General features: G+C 32.5%; 1 protein-coding gene across 1 annotated transcript in view; it reads right to left on the bottom strand.

The window, feature by feature from the left end:
- The window catches only part of LOC105213611 (neural/ectodermal development factor IMP-L2), a 31,631-nt gene extending 24,187 nt beyond the window's left edge, over positions 1 to 7,444 (bottom strand). The window contains exon 1 of the mRNA XM_054230167.1: positions 7,076 to 7,444. Within this exon, the coding sequence (XP_054086142.1) occupies positions 7,076 to 7,081 (6 nt within the window). The 5' untranslated portion in view covers positions 7,082 to 7,444. The remainder of the gene's footprint in view (positions 1 to 7,075) is intronic.
- Between the last annotated feature and the right edge of the window lie 12,921 nt (positions 7,445 to 20,365).

The following is a 20,365-nucleotide window of genomic DNA, read 5'->3' as shown; positions in this document are numbered from 1 at the left end:
GTAGTGGAAGGTTAATAAGAAAGACATAACAACGCACAGTGTTCACTAACTGGGCAATTATTGTTGAAGAGCGTATGATAGGATGATGAAATAGATAAGATGAGTAAGGAAATCAGTAAAATTGTAAGAATAAAAAAATTAAAAATATAAAAAAAATAAAATATTAAAAGAGATCTCTATCAAGTTTTATTACTTAAATAAGTAAAATAAAAATAATTATTGCCTACATTAAGGCGTTATAGCGAAGTCATTTATAAATATATTTTTTAAGTAAAATTAAATATTTTAACATTTAATAAATCCGAAAAAAGTAAACTATTTTTAAATTAAATTTAGAGACAAACACAAGGTTTACGATACCATTTATTATTAAAATATGTAATTATTTTATGTTCTTTCGCTATTTCTCAAGATTTATTACCAAGCTTTAACTAGTAAAAAATATTCATTGCCTACATTTAGGCGCTATAGTGAATATTTTCGAAGCCACGCATCGTTTAATAGAAAGACTGTATTAGCTAATTTTTTATAAGTAAAAATGAAATATTTTGCCATGTTTTCCAATTGTTGTCCAATCGTCAAGCTGAAGAATTCACAATAATACTAATTTTAAGTAATATTTGCAATTTATTATGAAATATTTCATTAATTTATTATTAAAATATTTAATTAATTCACGATATCTCTTACTATATCTCAAGTTTTATTGATAATTTTTAAACTAATTAAAAAAGTTATTGCCTACATTTAGGCGCTATAGAGTGTATTATCAAAGTCAGCTAAATTTTTTAGTATTTTAATAATTTCGAATGATGGAAAACGCTTTCGAAAATTGTAAATTTAAATTAACGGATTAAAAAAGTGTACGAGACAACTAAAAACAAGAAATATTATTTTTGCTTCCTAGAACAAGTTCTTTGTGTTTTTAGTTTTATTCAAGTGCAAATTAAAAACAACCGTTATATTTAATTTTTTTTTTTACTTTTTCCAATCATTTCTTCACCTCTGTTCACTGTGCAACGCTGAGTGAATAACGAACGTAACGAACGTGACGTTGTTATTGTAATCTATTTGAAAAACAATTTAATTGGCAAAAAGGGGGCTTGTTGCTCGTAGATAAAAACAAATAAATTAACTAGAAATACATATGTACATACGTATGTAGACTTCTACGAATGAGACGCACAACCACATGCACATACATAATTACTCAATTTGCATCATCATATTAATTGGCCAACGGCAGCAGCGACGTACAGCGTCATCCACACATAAAAATATACAGGCAGACACACACATGCATACATACAAACGCATGTGCATGGCAAGGCAAAATTATACGTCAAAGAGTCGAGCTTTCGATAAAAAACACAATCGTTAACTTCGTTGACGAAGCTGGCGTTGAGCCGTTGGGTAGCACGATTATGTGCTCCGCTACTTGTGCTGGCACATACGCACACACACAAACACATAAGTAGACACCTCTATGTATGTAGGCACGAAGGTGTGCACAAATATTTGTACGACACGTCGTGAGCCATTCAAATGCTGCGAATAATGTTGGCACGTCGCACACGAGAGCTACAAATGTGAAACAACGCTTCGTATGTACAGATTTGTATGTGTGTGTGTGTGTGTGTGTGTGCGATTGCCTTTTGTGGCTGTATGTATGTACGAGTATGCGAACGAAGCGTTGCGTTGCTCAATCAACGAACGAATTGATTTTGGGGGCTCGTCTCACAGTTTTTATGAATGTGACCTCGTCATCGCTGTCGCTGCTGTTGGTGTTGTTGTTTGCTGTTGCTGTTGCGACTGCCGACGCTGCGCTTGTTGTTGACGCTGTTCGTAGCGCGCCGCGCCCCCTTTACGCTTGAATGTATGTCTGTGTGTTGGCGATTATATGCATGCGTGAGACGGTAGGCGCGTTTATTGTTGCGTGACATTTGCGTATCGGCTTCGATAACATATTTTTGTATGAATGTACATATGTATTTAAATGTGATATATATTTATGTTTATTGAAAATATGTTTATTTGTAATTAAGCATGTGTACGTAAACATGTATGAAGAAGAGTTGAAACCACGTGATCTTTTCTGTGTTTGCATGTATTAATGAAGGTACTATATGGCTTCTTTAACTCACAAGTACAGTGCTCTACAAGCAGAGGGCGAACCGTTTAATTTAAGGTGACACTTAAGAAGTATCAGTTGTGTGTACTGTAACATATATCTGATGCATTCTTAAAGTGAACAGTTATACAATAAGATGAAGAGATCATAACTTAGCAGACAATCTCGAACCTCCGAGACATAAAAAAGCTTTCATTAAAATATATTTCTGTTACAAAGATTAAGTAACTCATTTCAATTGAACTATTTGGGCTATCTGCAAAGCTTTAATGATATTTATTATATTCATTAATGTATGTGACTGCGAAATGTCTTGTTATGATGTACGAATAAACATGAAAACGAAACGAATAAAAATTTCGTTCGTCTACATTAAAGTTGTCGCCTTTAAAATGGGCCCTATTCGATATTATGCACAGATGCCAGAGTTTCTACCAATCGTGGAAACACTTATTAAACTTGATTCAGCGATTTCTCGGAAGCTTGCAAAACGATGGCCCTTTATGTTCTCTTTATTTTTGAGAATACTGAGAATTTTATAATTCTTCAGAGGTATATCAATATCCTATCTATATCAACTAAATAAAAAAAATTCCGGACGATTGGATATTTTAAAATTCTCCTTATTTTTTGTGCACGCCTCGTATATGAATAAATAAAGGTTTTGGTATAAGTAAGGATGGATTCCATAAAATCAAGTTAGTACATGAAGAAGTCTCTAACCTCCAACAAAATTTTTAAAATCCTTAAAATGCTCTTAATCGAGAACAGACTAATTATACAATGATTAAAAGAAGTTAGTAAGTTAATTTTAAAGAAAATTAACCAATCGCTACTCTGAAGAAATCTAAACAGCCATTAAGAAACCTAGACGAGATTATATATCTAATGCTTCCTCTTTAAAGATCTTTGAATTATTGTTTTCTTGGAATGTATTGTATTGTGGAATTTGAATAGTTGAAATTATCTAAAATTCTACAAGCATATTGAGAAATATTAATGTTTTTGAAACATATTTTCAACTATTTTTCATTAATTTAATAAAAGTGGCTTCATATTATAGAAACAACCCTAAGGAATACTGTATAACATATGTATATACATACATACATGTTTACTTAAGTGAGTAGCAACATTTTTCAAAATTTCTTTTGCTTGTATAAACATATATGTATGTACATGAGTATCTTGTCCGCTTGTGCTGCTATAGAATTTCACAACTTTTGTTGATTTTTATTTTTTTCGAAATATCAGCAAATATTTTGCCAACCGCAACAAATTGACTTACTTTTGTCATTTGGCAATTATAAAGATCAAATATACATACGATTGTAAGCTTATGCAGTATATATATATATATATATATATACATATGTATGAATCTGTGCATGTTCGCTTGGTGGCTTGCGTGCGCTTTTGCACATCTGAAACTGCAATTTGCCAATGACAAGGAATTCCATTTCAGCTTTTTGATTGGAAATAATGCGTTGCATGCAAATCTACTTGCATCAATTTACATTTTCATGTGTCTAGATTTGTGAGTGTGTGTGTTCAAGCAGTTGCATTGCAGCCGCCCAACACGTCTACACATATTCAACAATAATTGTCTTTTGGCGCGCTGTTGCTAACCAAACTAAACTGATTTTTTTTTAGTTGCACATACTACATACATATAGACAAAGTGTACATATGTATAGTGATATGTATATGAGAATTAATTGTAGCACTGTAGATAGGCTTTGATTTCGGTTGGCTTGCGTGTCCCATTGCGCATTCGCCGTTGCAATGTCGGCGCACTTGCTCAATGTGGCATCAGCTCGATCGTGTGACGCTGGAAAACTCACGTAGTCACAAGTTGGCCACCAACAACAATAATGATAACTAGTAGAATTTTTCCCTCCAATTAAGCATGTGCATATATTATATTATATTATTGCTGAATGCAGCATGGCACTTTGGTCGCCTATAATTGACATTGTCTCGATTTCGAGTGAACAATTTGATTTGGATAATTCAAAAGCAACATTAGTCACACTATAGACAATTATTAAATGTAAATTAATAACAATAATATTTGTTAATATTTACTTAGCCGCATTTCGTGCCCACACGTAACTTGATCGAATGCGTCAATTAGTTGGCGAATGTGCCGTCTCACGTCGCACAGCTAGCGAGAGATATGTGTATGGGTATGTGAAAGCGTTCGTAAGCACGCAGCTAATCGTTTAAACAGGCAGATAATCGCTTAATTTATAGTTAATAAACAAATATGAACTGATTAACTAAAGTATAACAATAAAAAAGAAACTGAACGTCAGTGTTCAAAAAACGTATGAATGTATAGCTTTCAGCATACTTATACATATATGAATGTATGAGGTTGTATTTAGGTTTTTGCTTCAGTTCGCTAAAATAAGATTTAACTCAATGAAATATTTTTATTTCGTGGACTTCGACACGGCATTTCTAGTATATAAATGTATATGTGAAAGCAACAACAGTTGTATTGAGTACACAGGATGTATGTGTTTACCTAATTATGAAAATAAAATATAAAGAAAGTGTGCTATTCTAATATAAATTCAGTTTGCCAGATGTTTGTTCGATTCAGCACTCCGATGGTTTTGGTTATTCGAATGCAATTAATAATATATAATTATATATTTTCCCTTTTCTCAACACCTATATTGATAATTTTAACTACAATATGCGACTAGATAGGCATTAAAGACTACCACTTATTAACAATGGACTAATTAAAATATGGACAGATATGAATCCAAGTAATTCAAAATTATCAAAAAGCTTTTCTAAATACCTTTTTTAAAGCAATTCCCAAAAAGTTTGTTTTTTATATTTTTCTAATTATTCTTTCTATTCAATATTTAAAACGGTAGCAAATTAATAAAATATATATTCAGTGATGGAATTTTCACGCTATTTTTGTTGTAAAGTTATCTGGTCCTCTAAATCATTAAATGTGTCAACTATTATTTATAAAGAAATACCCTTTGAACTGAGAAGTGGTCTATATTAATCAAACTTGTTACTAATTTTTGATTTTGTAAGAGATTTGATTTTAATACACGTTTCAATGAGTCGAGAAAAGATTAAGACCATTTTCAACGTATAAGACCATTTTTTCTTTTTTCTCGAATTTTTCAATCTCAAAAGAAGGAATTAATGTGTCTAAATTTACAACAAAATAAAATCAAAACTGAGTTTGATATCAAATCAAATTTTAAGGAGTAACATATTGCTACCGCTTGCTTAAATGGAGTTCTTACTAATTTATGTATGGCTCAGTTCAGGAGTTCCAAGCTTGATCGAAAGGTTCAAAAACTGTTCATATGGATTTTATTATTGAATACTGAGCAGTAAAGATAATTAAAAAGCTAATTGAGGTTAAATAAATATAAAGAAAAAGCAAACTGATTTCATTAGAAATTTCGAGTTTTTCCTACATTAATTAAAAATTTTAAATTAGTTTCGATAATTAAAATATTCAAAAATAAGAGCTATTGTACTACATATTTAAAAGTTAATTTGTGTTATAAAACTATAGTCAATAATATTTAATTATAAATTATAATAAATTATCAAATAATTTGCATTCGCCAATATTACAGCATAAAAAGCTAAATATTTTCACATTCAAAATTTTGAGCTTTCAGAAGGTGTCGCCTTTAAATTCTTAACTTTTCAATTTTTTCTTTATTCTCTATAGTGCTTCCTTTCGAAAAAAGATTTTTTTTTACAAAACAATATCAATTTAATCAGAGTAAAAAATTAATTCTTATCAATTAACTTTAGTTCTAAGTATCTCTGACTGAATGTTAACATTTTCTGCAACAACATTACATTAACAGCAGCAATAACGTTGCTTGTGATGAAATTAAAGCATACTTTTAGGGCTTCAAAGTTGACTGATGCTGCTAGACAATTGGGAAGCCACACAGTTGTATATGCAAGTGACGGTTGTTTATATTAAACAACTTAAAGGAGTAAATAGAAAAAAATTGTATTGAAAGAAATGTTAGCATTTTTTTCTTTAAATAATTGAGATTAAAAATGCTTATTTTTTGAAATAATATTAATATTTCAAAATTTTATATGAAAGACATGTCTTTTACGATTGTCCGTCGGTAAATTAGTTGATTCGTTTTTATTATCAATTTCAAATACGAAATAATGAATAATGTACTCTGATTAACAGCTTTATATTTGAGTAAAATTATATACAATTATTCTAAAATGAAATTTCAAAGGGTTAAAGGTTTGACAAAAAGGTTTAGCCAAGAGTAGGTCCCTCAAAATGGAACAAATCTAGCGCGATAATTAATACTCAAATTATTTACTACGAAAATGTTTAATGATAATAAGTCCCCAATTAAAAGAAATGAAAAATTCATCTTGTTAAATTTATTATTTTCCCAATTCAAATTTTTAAATAGATTGACAAAAGGGTTTTCTGCGTTCTTTTATATTATCCATTACTATTTATTATATTGTTATTAATCTAATTTTTTACTTTAAATATTAGGTATAATTTTTCCGTAAATATTTTAATTATTTTTTATTATATTTATGTAGTATACGGTGTTGTATAGAATGAGCTTAAGTGAGAAAAATTACGGAAATTTTTGCATAATTTGTTTATGAATTTTTACTAGTATTTGCAAGAAAAAGTATTTTGTTCGGTTGATTATAAATATTTTAGGAAAAGAAATATGAAAATATAGCAATTAAGTGGAACTTTTTGTACATATTTCATTGATACAAATTATGCTTTGAGCGTGTAGTTGCCTTCTACTTCCTAAACCCTTTAGTATCGGAAAAATTGTAAACAACTTAATAAATTATGATACAATAGTACCGGTTGCTTAGCTTTTTTTTCGCAAAATCAAAGCAAAACACAAACAACTCTCAAGTGTATAAACATACCTGCATTTTAAAATTTTCCGCTTTGATTATTTGTTGTTGTCGAATTTGTCAACGAATCCTTAACGAACTCTGCAATTGCTGGTGTATCTCCGTTCGCTGTTTACTTTAGCGGGAATACGCTTTATGGCCTGACTTTAACGATTTGTTTATAGTTCTGTGTTATTTTGCATAAACACAATAACAATTTGTATATTTTTCAAAGTAATAACAATCGTTATGTTCGCACAAAATTCGCACTTCACTTGGCGCACTTTTTTTTTGGGGTTTTTTGAAATCAACAGTTAATTTGCCTTTCGGTTTTGTGTGTTTAGCGCGCTGTCAAATCCACTGTTTTAGCACATCCTTTGCTGTGGAATTCTTCAAATGAATTGTGAATTGTGCTCCGGCATTCCAGGCTTTTATATCAGAATCAACAAGTATCCCTCAATACAGTCGCTACTGTTTGTTGAGCATTGAGCATGGAGCGCAGAGCGTAACGCAGCGCAGCAGCCTCCGTCGCTGCCGTCATCATCATTGCCAACGTTGTGGCGCCGCTGCGGCTGCTGTTGGTGCTGGTACTGCTCCTATCGGTGCGGTGCAGTGGAGCTCAATTATGGCCGCCGCGGCGCTGTTGTCAACGACAACCACAATGATGCCAATTGATGCTTGCTCACCGCCGTGTGACGCCAACGCCAACTTTCTTGCAGCTGACTGCGACGTCATTCTGGCATTGGGGTTTCGCTTGTGCGCTTGTAGTGGTGATTGTGTTGGTATTAGCACTGGTTAAATTCATGGGTGGGCCGACTTCCATGTCAGTTAGTTTGTGCGTATGTTTGTGTGTGTGTGTGTTTGACTTTTCCGTTCTCATTTTTGGCAGTTATATGTATGTCTGTATGTGTTTGCATATGCAAATATGAGAATATTCATGTGTGTATGTGTGAGAGTGTTTGGCGCGATCGGAGATAGGCGCATTTTGAATTTCCCGCCTACCACATATTCAAATAATATGAAAATGCGTAGTTACGGGTTTTCTAAAAGAAATTCTACAAAATTGTAAATATTTTCGAATATACAAATTGTTACCATAATTACTGTTTTGCTCTAATATTATGTAATGAATTTTCTTTTAATAACAAGATTAAGAGTTAGGTGGGTTTCAAAATTTCAAAATTTTGAAGTACAATGTTATGTTTAAAACAAACAATCCAGAGATATACCCTTTGGAGATTCCGCTCATCAAACCACGTCGCTTGCAATTGAAAACTTTAAACGCGTTAGATTTATCGAAAAGTGATAAAGCCATTTGGTTCAAATTTTACACACATCTTTAAAATAACATTATCTAGTTAATGAAGGAAGGATTTATTTTTATTACAAAACGAGAAAAAACGTTAACTTCGGCTGTACTAACTGTACTACTGTTCGGCTAATATACCCTTCACAGGTGCATTTCTTATAGTAACTATGTGTTTAAGCAAATCTAAAGACGTAAGAAAAAATAAGTAAAAACAAAAATTTGATTTCGATCTTTTAGTTTGTACGGCAGCTATATGCTATAGTTAACCGATATGAACAATTTCTTCGGAGATTATAGTATTACCTTAAGCAGTAATCCATGTAAAATTTCGTGAAGATACCATGTCAAATGCGAAAATTTTCCATACAAGGCATTGATTCCGATCGTTCGGTTTGTATGGCAGCTATATGCTATAGTGAATCGATCTGAGCAATTATTTCGGAGATTAAATTATTTCTATGAACAATAACTCACACCAAATTTCGTGAAAATATGTAGTAAAATGCGCAAGTTTTCCATACAAGCTCTTGATTCCGATCGTTCAGTTTGTATGGCAGCTATATGATATAGTGGTCCGATATCGGCGACAAATGAGCAGCTTCTTGAAGAGAAAATAACATCTGCAAAATTTCAAAACGATATCTTAAGAACTGAAGGACTAGTTCGTATGGCTAAATCGACTCAGTTCAACATACTGATCATTTATATATATACTTTTTAGGGCCTCCGACGCTTCCTTCTGGGTGTTACAAACTTCTTGACAAACTTAATATACCCTGTTCAGGGTATAAAAAGAGTCAATATATGGCTAAAATTGTGTCAAAAAAGTAAGTTTTTTTGTTGAAATTCTGTCAAAAATTTTAATTTTAATATTTTCTCCTTTCCATCGATCACTAATGCGATTTATCTGTGTACTATCGAAATATTTTTTCATTCATTAATTTTAGATGATCCAATAATGAGTTATGATATCGACAGCACGAGTTTTTTTTTGACACATCATGGAAAATGTGGCACCAACGGTTGAGTTTTAGGAATTTCAAAAAATACGGTTTAAATATATATCTTTGATGTGCCAAATTGTTTAAATGAAATATGTGATTGTATATACATATAAAAAAAAATTTTTAAAAATATCCTTGTTGTTGGAAGCCAAACCCTAAAACCTAAGTCTAAAGCATCATAAAAAATAGTTGAACTTTATTTTAGAGAAAGAAAACCACAAATAGAAAAAAATCGTCGTCAAACACAAAGCAAAGCCGTCAGAGCCAAAGAACAATTTCCAGGACGCAAGAAAATGACGAATGCATGCCATAAAAATATAAGGATTTTAAAATTTCCATAATTTTTGAACTAATTTTCGATTATTATTATATAATGTACAAACATACTAATATATTGTACAAAACTATAATACGAGTACACCGTGTGAAACATGTGAATGTTGCACACGAGCCCAAATAAAATATATTCAAACAAACTTTCATTGATAAATAGTAAGTAGTAAGTGCTAATATTTAATGAATCGTATGCCGGAACAAATAAATGTACCATATCACGTATTCTTATGCGCTTAGGCGCCGCCAACAGTGCACTTCATGGGAAACGATAAGCGGTAAAGACAACCAGCAGAAATTGTTGCATTTGTCCAGCACGGAAACAGATAATAATGCTAATCTCGTGAGCAAAAGCGTGTCAAATGAGATGAGATCGTTTATCAGTGTGTAGGATTATTTAGGATAATCACTATAAAATAACGTTTGGTCTTCAAGGATATTTGTAGATATTAACAAACAGCGAGTGTCCATTTGAGTTGAGTTCAAAATCATGTGGTAGATTACCACACATATACATATTTATTGGCGATAGCAGAAATGTGTCATGACACTTTCTACTTTGTTAGCACTTGCTTTAGTTACGAGATTATTAGCATTTCCTATAGGGTTACCTAAGCTCCTAACCTATCTCAACCTAAGCTCTTTGTAAACTTACAGTTAAGTTATCGCCAATTTAAACATTTGTCAAAGCTACACTAGTAGAGATCCCACATACTCGTATCCGGCTGTAGGGCTAACTGCAGCCCTTAATAGCAATGAACTTTCATAATCGCGACCACCGACTTAAAGAGAGTGCAAATTTCTTGAAAAATCTGCTTATTTCATTATTTACACTCACTCTCAATTTAATGAATGTGAATATTTGTATGTCATAATTAAAGAATGTATGCTTCATCAGCGACGATCTGTCCCCAAAAAATTATCAATCAAAGTTAGTTGAAACTCTAGCGAATTGGTAATAACATGTTAGGAGTGGTTTCAAGTCAAGTTCAAGTTCAATGGAGTTAGTGTAGCTGCAAACATGTCATTTTATTAATGTTTGAGGAAAAGTCATTAATTACATTGATATTAGTAGAGACCCATTGTTGACAAATTTTCAATTATGTTATGGGAAGCCAAGTCTATTAGACATTTATTAAACAAAGCAAAATTACATTTCTCAAAAATTAAATATCTATTTTCATTGACGTCATATTAAAGCAATTATAACTTTCATTTCATTCATAAACACAAAAAACGTGATACAATATGTATACAAATGACGCATAAATTGAGCCATCAGCAAGTTTGAAAGCTGAAATACTGTACCTCTTTTCGTTCAGTTGTTGACATGTCACAATAAAATATAAAAATAAAATTTAATTAAAACCAATCTATTTGAAACCATATGTAGATATATACATATAGAAACCCACTGATGAGTCAATTTTTAAATTACAGTTTATTTAGTAAAAACAACTACATTTGCAAGGCTTCTCGAAGGATACACATCATCAATCATATCTGGTATTTTTTCTCCATATTTTGATTGTAAATATAGACTGGCATACAGAGGTTAATATAAAAACCGGGTAAGTTATATATAGATATTTTGGTAGCAAAAAGGAAGGAAGGAAGAAATCAATAATACTATATACTGTACAAGAAAATAATTAAAACACATCTTAAAATAATAAAGCTGTATAATTTTCAAAACAAGAGTTTTTTTTTACAAATTTTAAGCCGAAGTGAAAATAAATTAATTTGGACTCAAGTAAAGTGAACTTATCAAGATACAAGTATCTGAAGTGCTTCCGAAAATATTACAGAATTAAATTCAACTCCAAAAAAAAACCAAACAAAATAACTTCTCAAAGATATTTTCAAACAAATAATTGCCATTTCTGTGCCTTATAGGTACAGTGGGCTATATAAGGTCAGAACTCAAAACTATTGTGCTTTACGTAGTTGAAATTACTATTGTAAAATAATAATAAGATAGATCATGGAATCAGCATAATTTATGAAGGACTTAGGTTAGGTCAAGCGTTAGATCCCCATGACAACAGATAATCTCACTTAGACAGCTTCAGTTAAAGGACTTAACACTTACATTCAAATATACTTTCGTACTTGTTTCCACGAAATATTAATTGATTTATCGATATTATATTGAATTATCTGGAATTCTATATATTTCTTTTTTTATATATTAAGCGTGCCTTGAGATTACCGAGGGATGATTATGCTCTCATAAGTACCAAGCAGAAGAAATTAATCACCTATTGCCCGGTTATCAAACCTGTACACTTTTGTATCCATATGGCTCGCCAAATTCCGTATAAATGTCTCGTAACTGTGTTCTAAATAGACCATGCTCATTTTACTCCAACTAACAAATATTTTTTAAGTATTATAAAGTATTTGCCATTTCTAAATTTTTTCACATTCAAGAAAAATACTAAGTATGAATAACAATTTGCTTCCTTTTCACGAAGGAACACTGTAACGCACCGCCCCCACTTTCTAGGACATGAATACATCCAGCACCATACGCTGCATGTGTTTCGGCAGACAGGAACCACATGAGCACATCTATAGACATAAACACAATGGCTACATAAATATGTAGGTACGTATGATTCAAGTCAATTTCTTGATAGGGCTTCATGCCATTTCACCACAGCATGTCATCAATTGGTTGAAATGTCATTCATTAGTCGGTTAACTAGTCAGCTCTACTGGCGACAATCAACACAATTAACAACAACAGTTAGTCAACTTGTACTTTTTTTTAGATTAGCCATTAGCCAATTTAACGGTATAACATTGCAGTCAATCAGTCGCGCTCGGTGATAACGTCACTCAATCAAACGGGTTATTGAGGACATAGATAATCCTTAAATTGACATTTCAATTGCTCATGTTGCGAGCAAAATTGTTGTATCAGCGCATTTAACGGCATCAAATTATGTGCGGCAAATTACCGTTGTTTGACATTTTGTGAAATATGAAAACTCATAATGCCATAACGGATATGCCTACATAGACTAATATTATTTCCATAACACATTTAATCATATCAATGACTCATTAACGGTGTTTTAGATACACAGCTGGCGGTAAGTTAATATGTCAATGCGTCGGGTGATGCAATTGTTGGTCGTAGGTGGGTTCTTAAGCTTATTGAAGTCATTAAATCTATAACAAAATGTTTTATTCTAGATGATACAAGAAACAGTTTGATATTTATATTTGGCAGTGACGAGTTTAAGTACGTAAAGTGATTGGCTTGGAACAAGCGATATAACAAATAACCTGTGGTAAGAAATTCTGCATATTTTCTTTAAAAATATTTTTTTAGACAAAATTTTAGAAATCGAATTGTATCAGTGCAATAATCCAGGACTAAATACCTCAAACCCAACCGAATCAGACGTCACATAATAATATAACCAAAGCCTTGTTTCTAAATTTTGAATATTCATATGTCATATGCCCATTCTCGTTTTCAAAAAATCGATTTTTTTTTATTTAATTCGAACCTATAACTATTCAAGAATGTTCTTTTAAAATTTCAAGTGAAAATTTCAAAAACTCTTGAAGATATAACCGATTTATGGTGGAATCGTCAGGCGACGGCGAGAGCGCCTCAAAATTCTCAACGCGTTTTTCTCGAAACAGTGTTTTTACGACTAGCGCATGACTCAAAAAAAAACAATCGGTTCCAAATAAGATACGTTATTCTATACATATATAGCTATGGTATGAACTAGGATAAATCAAATCGGTGAAAATCTTCTTTACTTTTCAACTTGATTTGTGGCTAAAAAAGCAATTTTCAAAAAAAAAAAAATTCAAAGGTCCGTCATTTTGTTAATTTTAGTTCAAACTAGAGCCAAACGTGTACTCTTTCTAATCTCGTTGGAAATTTTGGTTTCAAGTGTTCCAGTGAGCGGAAATCACAGGCGCCGCCGAAAAGATCACCAAAAACAACAACAACAAATTATGTAACTTTTGTTTCTTCTTTTTTAAGCTTTCAAATAAATGTATACAAAGTTACAACCTTAAAAAATAATTTATGTTCATTTACCAGTCCTTGAAAATCGTCAAAATTAAGTTAAATCATTACTACGTCCTCTTTCTTCTAACAGTTCAAACCCTATGTGACCTCGGAATTATGTATCTTTATCTTTGTTAAGTTCGTCGTTTATATTTGAAAGTTTAAATTCAATAATCAGAACACATAATCTATAGATCCTTCTCCACCAAAAAATATAGTTGTTTATCGTATAACTCCTTTCGATTTCTCACCCGGCTTTTAGATGAAATATGCAAAGAAATACATTAACATACTATGGCCACTCGACTAATGACGTCAGCTTTCATTTCAATTCAAGCTTCTAAACACATACGAGTATATGTTTTTTGCATCTTTGAATAATATATCCTTGGGGGGAGTTCATAACCCGTTGATTTGTCATTCCACCGCTTGATTGCATTAGAATATCAAAACAGTGTATGCAAATACATATGTACATAGGTATGCCCGAATATGTTCTCAGAAAAGTTGCTAGAACAGTTACATATATCGAAAAGTGTTTAGAAGGAAGACTAAAATTTTAAATTGTAGTTGAATTCTAAGCTCGCAACATGTTGCAGAGACTTGTTTGTTATATCTTAAAATAGTCGAAAAAGAATTAAATGAAATTGCAGTAGAGAAAGCCATATATCTCGTCATGACCTCTAATATGGATGATGCTGGATGAAGTACTTTTGTGACTTCCAATGAAGGTTGAAATCGGTCTAACCATATATTCCCTTAGTAAAAGTTTATTGCATCGGTCATTATCTCCAGACACCAAATAACAAATATTTCTCATTTCAGTCTGTCCCATTCAGTTAAAGGCGGATATTTCAGCCTATAAGTGAGCTAAATTATAAAAATAAATTTGTTAAGGCACACTTATGCATATGTACATAGATACTTAACTCTGAAATATTTGAACTCTGCTGATATCGAGATCCCGAAAAAAGTCCGGGACTGAAAATTAAAAATGTATTTTGATTCTGAAAATGTGTTTATTAAATAAATTTGATTATTTTTTTGCAAAAATATTTCTGTTGTTTGACTTGAATACTACTGTGGTGGACGATTTTTTTTAAATTATATTTCAAAACTCCTGAGCATTTCCAAAAAAAATAGTAAATACAGTAGTTGCAGTACATATGCAATGTATATTATGTATGTGAATATAAAAAATATATATTGCAAATTTCATATAGAAGACATCGAAAATTCTGTATATAAATATATATTGATTCTTTGAATTAAATCCTCATACCCACAGATACATAAATATGTATATGCGGTTTGATGTTCGACCGGCTTGGCGTGCAATCACATGGCCAATCCATCCAATCACCCAGTCATGGCGTTAATATTAACATTTTTATGTCGTTGAATGCCAATTTAATTCATCATCACATGCATTTAGCATTTCTCCGACATAAACGCGTACGAGTATTCGCCGATAATTCAATTCAATTGCAATCTCTTGCGATCATGCGATCGATGTGCAACGATGTGATTACAATTTCAAATTTTCGCCCAGCATTTAACATGTCGACATTTATTTTTTGTACTAGTTTTGTCCAGTTTTCGAAATCCTTTCGCTTAGCAACCAGTCACTTCTTAGTTCTTATGCAAATCGGAAGGCGGTTATGCGTCATACATTTTGTAAAGAAAGTACATACGGGTGTGGCATATGTATACCAGATAGGTATATGAGAAGCGCCTTTGTGTGTCTTTATGGAACGAATGTATGCCGATGCATTTTGTAGTTGTGTAATTGAGTTAATGACATCCGTTTAACTATCGAAACCGAAGACGATCAGTTTTTTATATAGGACAAAGATGTTGTATAACAGCTATGCGTAGACATTCTAAGTTAATCAATAATCAATTGAAGAATTTCAAATTGGCGAATCGACGTTAAGCAAATATATACCGAGTTAGTTGAAGATGAGTCATATCAATGGGAAAGGAAACTCTTCTATCAACTATAAAATATATATATATCAAGGAACAGGTTCGATAAGGTAAGGTCAGATCTATTTTTAAAGTATTAAGGGGTTATATACAGTTAGACGGCCGAAAAAAAGTGAATTTTCCAGAATTTTTTCTGAGAAAACTTTTTAATTTATTGATCCAAAAATTTATACACATATTATGGTATCTTTTAACTGTATTTTAAGACTTAGTACTAGTAAAAATATTTATTTGAAAAAGAGCTACAGCTGATCTCCAGGAGCTCCGTTTTGCGGTGACCACTATATCTCGGAACTGGATCATCCGAAATTAAAAAACCAAACAGATTTCGTTAAAATAATGTTAAATCTAGTAATTAATCGAAGGAATAAGCAAAATAAAATTTTTTGACAAAATGGCGGTTTCTCAAAAAAAAAATCGATTTTTCATCGAAATTTCGGCCTTAAATTGTTTATAAAAAAAAATATTTATCTGAGAGAAAAAATCTTCGATCAATTACTAAAAAATATATTTAAGAAGGTCGTGTTAAAATTTGAGACTAATCGGTCTAGCCGTTTTCGAGTAATGTTGGTCACCGACTTTGAAAACACCATTTTGAGAAAAACGCGTTTAAAGTTTGGACCTTGTACTTCCAAGCACTCTGAAACGCCTTTTCAAATTTTTCATTTGCTTGTAAGTTTGAAAATATTCACCAGAACGATATGAAATTTTCTGTGTGTATTCTTAAATATATGTACATTAAGAAAATGAAATAAAAAAATCGAATTTTTGAAAATTCTAACTGTATATAACTCCTTAAGGAGGAAAGAAGTTTCTCATAGATATAAATTATCGTTCAAAGGCAGTTTAACACTCAAAAGCTATCAATTTGTCAAACAAAATGTTGTAATTTTTGCATTACGAGGTTTGCTCCAAAGTACAGCGAAAAATACCAAAGATTTCGAAAGAGAAGTTGCAGTTGATGTTCCATGAATATTTTTCTTTTAATTGGAGCATATTACGTCGTTCATTAGGGCCATCGAAAGAAGTGCCGAAACCTAAGCTTATCGTGTCAGTGGCAGAGCTATAGAGAAGATCTTCGATTAACTAACTGGTTTTGAGAAGTAGAAGCTGCTTCGGCTATTGTGAAGAATACTTCAACCCAGTACTGCCCAGAATCTTTTACGTTTCTGATTTTTCTGAATTGAAATACACACATGAATTTTGGCCCCCTGAGCACGAAAATGAAATCTGTTTTACGATTCATTATATTCAATATTTAACTTTTCCGGAAAATGCAAAGAACTAACGTAGTTTGTAGTTGTATAGTGAAATTTTGAAGTTATTTATGAAGATATAGGGATAATTTTTGCTTTACCATATGGTAATCGTGGGTTATTTCGGGTTTTTTTTTAAACAAAAATCACTTAACTTTTTGACCCAACTCGATAATATTTTATTGGAGAGATGTCTAAGAACTGATAAGGTGCATGCATCAGCTTCTTTGTAGAATATGGTCGGAAGAAAGCATGCCTGACGATTGGAATCTTAGTGTGCTCTGCCCAATCCATAAGAAGGGAGACCCCACAATCTGCGCCAACTACCGTGGTATAAGTCTCCTCAATATCGCATATAAGGTTTTGTCGAGCGTATTGTGTGAAAGACTAGAGCCCACCGTCAACGAACTGATTGGACCTTATCAGTGTGGCTTTAGACCTGGAAAATCCACAATGGACCAGATATTCACCATGCGCCAAATCTTGGAAAAGACCCGAGAGAGAAGAATCGATACTCACCATCTTTTTATCGATTTTAAAGCTGCCTTCGATAGCACGAAAAGGAGCTGCCTTTATGCCGCGATGTCTGAATTTGGTATCCCTGCAAAACTAATACGGCTATGTAAGCTGACGTTGAGCAACACCAAAAGCTCCGTCAGGATCGGGAAGGACCTCTCCGAGCCGTTCGATACCAAACGAGGCTTCAGACAGGGTGACTCTCTATCGTGCGACTTCTTCAATCTATTGCTGGAAAAAATAATACGAGCTGCAGAACTAAATAGAGAGGGTACAATCTTCTACAAGAGTGTACAGCTCCTGGGGTATGCCGATGATATTGATATCATCGGAAGCAACAACCGCGCCGTTTGTTCTGCGTTTTCCAGACTAGATAAAGAAGCGAAGCGTATGGGTCTGGTGGTGAATGAGGACAAGACGAAATATCTCCTGTCATCAAACAAACAGTCAGCGCACTCGCGTCTTGGCTCCCACGTCACTGTTGACAGTCATAACTTTGAAGTTGTAGATAATTTCGTTTATCTGGGAACCAGCATTAACAACACCAACAATGTCAGCCTTGAAATCCAACGCAGAATCACTCTTGCCAACAGGTGCTACTTTGGACTGAGTAGGCAATTGAAAAGTAAAGTCCTCTCTCTACGAACCAAAATCAAACTCTATAAGTCGCTCATTATTCCCGTCCTGATGTATGGCGCTGAAGCGTGGACGATGACAACATCCGATGAGACGACTCTTGGGGTTTTCGAGAGAAAGGTTTTGCGCAAGATTTATGGTCCTCTAAACATTGGCAACGGCGAATACCGCAGACGATGGAACGATGAGCTGTACGATTTATACGACGACATTGACATAGTTCAGCGAATAAAAAGACAGCGGCTACGCTGGCTAGGTCATGTTGTACGGATGGAAGAAAACACTCCAGCTCTGAAAGTATTCGATGCAGTACCCGCTGGAGGAAGCCGCGGAAGAGGACGACCTCCACTCCGGTGGAAAGACCAAGTGCAAAGTGACCTGGCTTCACTTGGTGTTTCCAGTTGGCGCCAAAAAGCAAAAAGAAGGAATGAGTGGCGCGCACTGGTGGATTCGGCTATAATCGCTTAAAGCGGTTCCTACGCCAAATATATATATATATATATAGAGATGTCTAATGCTGATACTGCCTTAGGTCAATGGACCCGGCAATGGTAGAATAGAATAATATATAAAAAGTTTATAACATAAGCGATGGAGTAGCGTAGTTTAATAGGAGAAAAAAGTCATCTAAAACAGCTGCTGTTTAGAGGCGACCTCTTCCGATTACATATAATAAAAAATTCATAACACTAAATTGAAAAAATAAATAAATTTTTATAAAGAAAAAAATTTTTTGTTAAAAAATAAATTTTATAAAAATTTTCAAAAAATTTATAGCAGAAAACACTGTTTCCCGCGACCAATTATGTCGAAAGGAAAATACACAAAGAGTGGAGCATAAAAAGTACTGATAGCAAAGTAGACAAGCAGCAAAGCTTTCGCTCGTTTACACTTAGGAGAGAGAAAATTTAAATTACCAATATACACATATATGAGTAAATGCAAAAACTAATAACAAAGAAAGAGCGCATCAAAGCAAAACCATTAAAAAATCACTTTGTCAACAAGTCATTCCACTTACATATGTACATACATACATACATATACATTTAAGTATATGGGTTTCGGTGTCATAAACATATTTGTAACTAGAATTAAAAATGGATAATTTATCGCCAGAAAATTTAATTTTGTATTTGCTTTCCTGGTGCCGGTTTATTATTATATATGACAGAGAGAGTGAGAAAGAGAGAGATATTCAAAACAAAAAAATTGGTTGAAATCAAAAAAGCTACTAAACGTTTCTAACAGGGATAAAGGGATGTCCAACTTATTCCAGTGTGAGAGCGCCTCAAAATTTGCGTTTTTTATAACATTTTGCATTATTACCAGATCAGACAAAATACTAATTTTTGGGCATTTAAATAAAAATACCTAACATTTATTAAGGTTAAAAATTATTATATACTGAATGTTTAATATAAAATAACTTATTTCAATTTCATTTAGCGATAAAATGGTATATTAAAATAGCCGGTTTTCGAAGTTTCAGTAATAAATATGGTCAATTATTAAATGTCAACTGAAAATAAATCAATTTCTTTTATAATTTTCCATGAAAAATTAGTTGCTCGATGCTGCAATTCACAAAAATATTCTTAAACCACTTATAAATTACGCGTTTTCATTGATATTTATTGTTTAAAGTTCTTATTACTGATCTTGCAAGGCGGCTAAAAATGTCTCCATCGCATTATTTTTTTGGGAACATTTCAATCTGGCCTTTCCAGTTTCCCAATTGCGAAACGTCAAAACCTCCTCATCTCGACGAACTGTCAAAGTTTAGGTGGTTTTGACGTTTACAATTGCGCTCTCACTTCCAGTGATATGAGAGTTGTACATCTCTTTATCTCTGGTTTCTAATCTAAGCGATAAGTAGGTTTCTCTCAACTTTTGTAGTGGCTAATGAAGCGTATAAATCAAAACCGACAACTATAACAACAAGTTTTATATCTATTTATATGTATGTATATCTATAGTGCGCCTTTAAACGAAAACAAATTTAAAGCCATGAACTTGGCGAAAAGTTCATTATTTTGAAGATATCACCACTTTCTCTTAATATTAATGGTTTTAGCAATATTTTCAATAACTTTTATGAAGGTTTCTGAAACATATATTTTGTAAATTTTTCTTCATACAACTGACTACACCTATTATGTTCCATAATAATTATCATTAATACAACTAAATCAGTAAATTTCGAGTTATGGCATTTTAAAAATTAATTAACGCAGG

This window comes from Zeugodacus cucurbitae, chromosome 4 (genome assembly GCF_028554725.1).
Source record: "Zeugodacus cucurbitae isolate PBARC_wt_2022May chromosome 4, idZeuCucr1.2, whole genome shotgun sequence".
Taxonomy (NCBI): domain Eukaryota; kingdom Metazoa; phylum Arthropoda; class Insecta; order Diptera; family Tephritidae; genus Zeugodacus; species Zeugodacus cucurbitae.
Note: the sequence above shows the minus strand (reverse complement) of the source record. Positions and strands in the feature narration are given on the sequence as shown.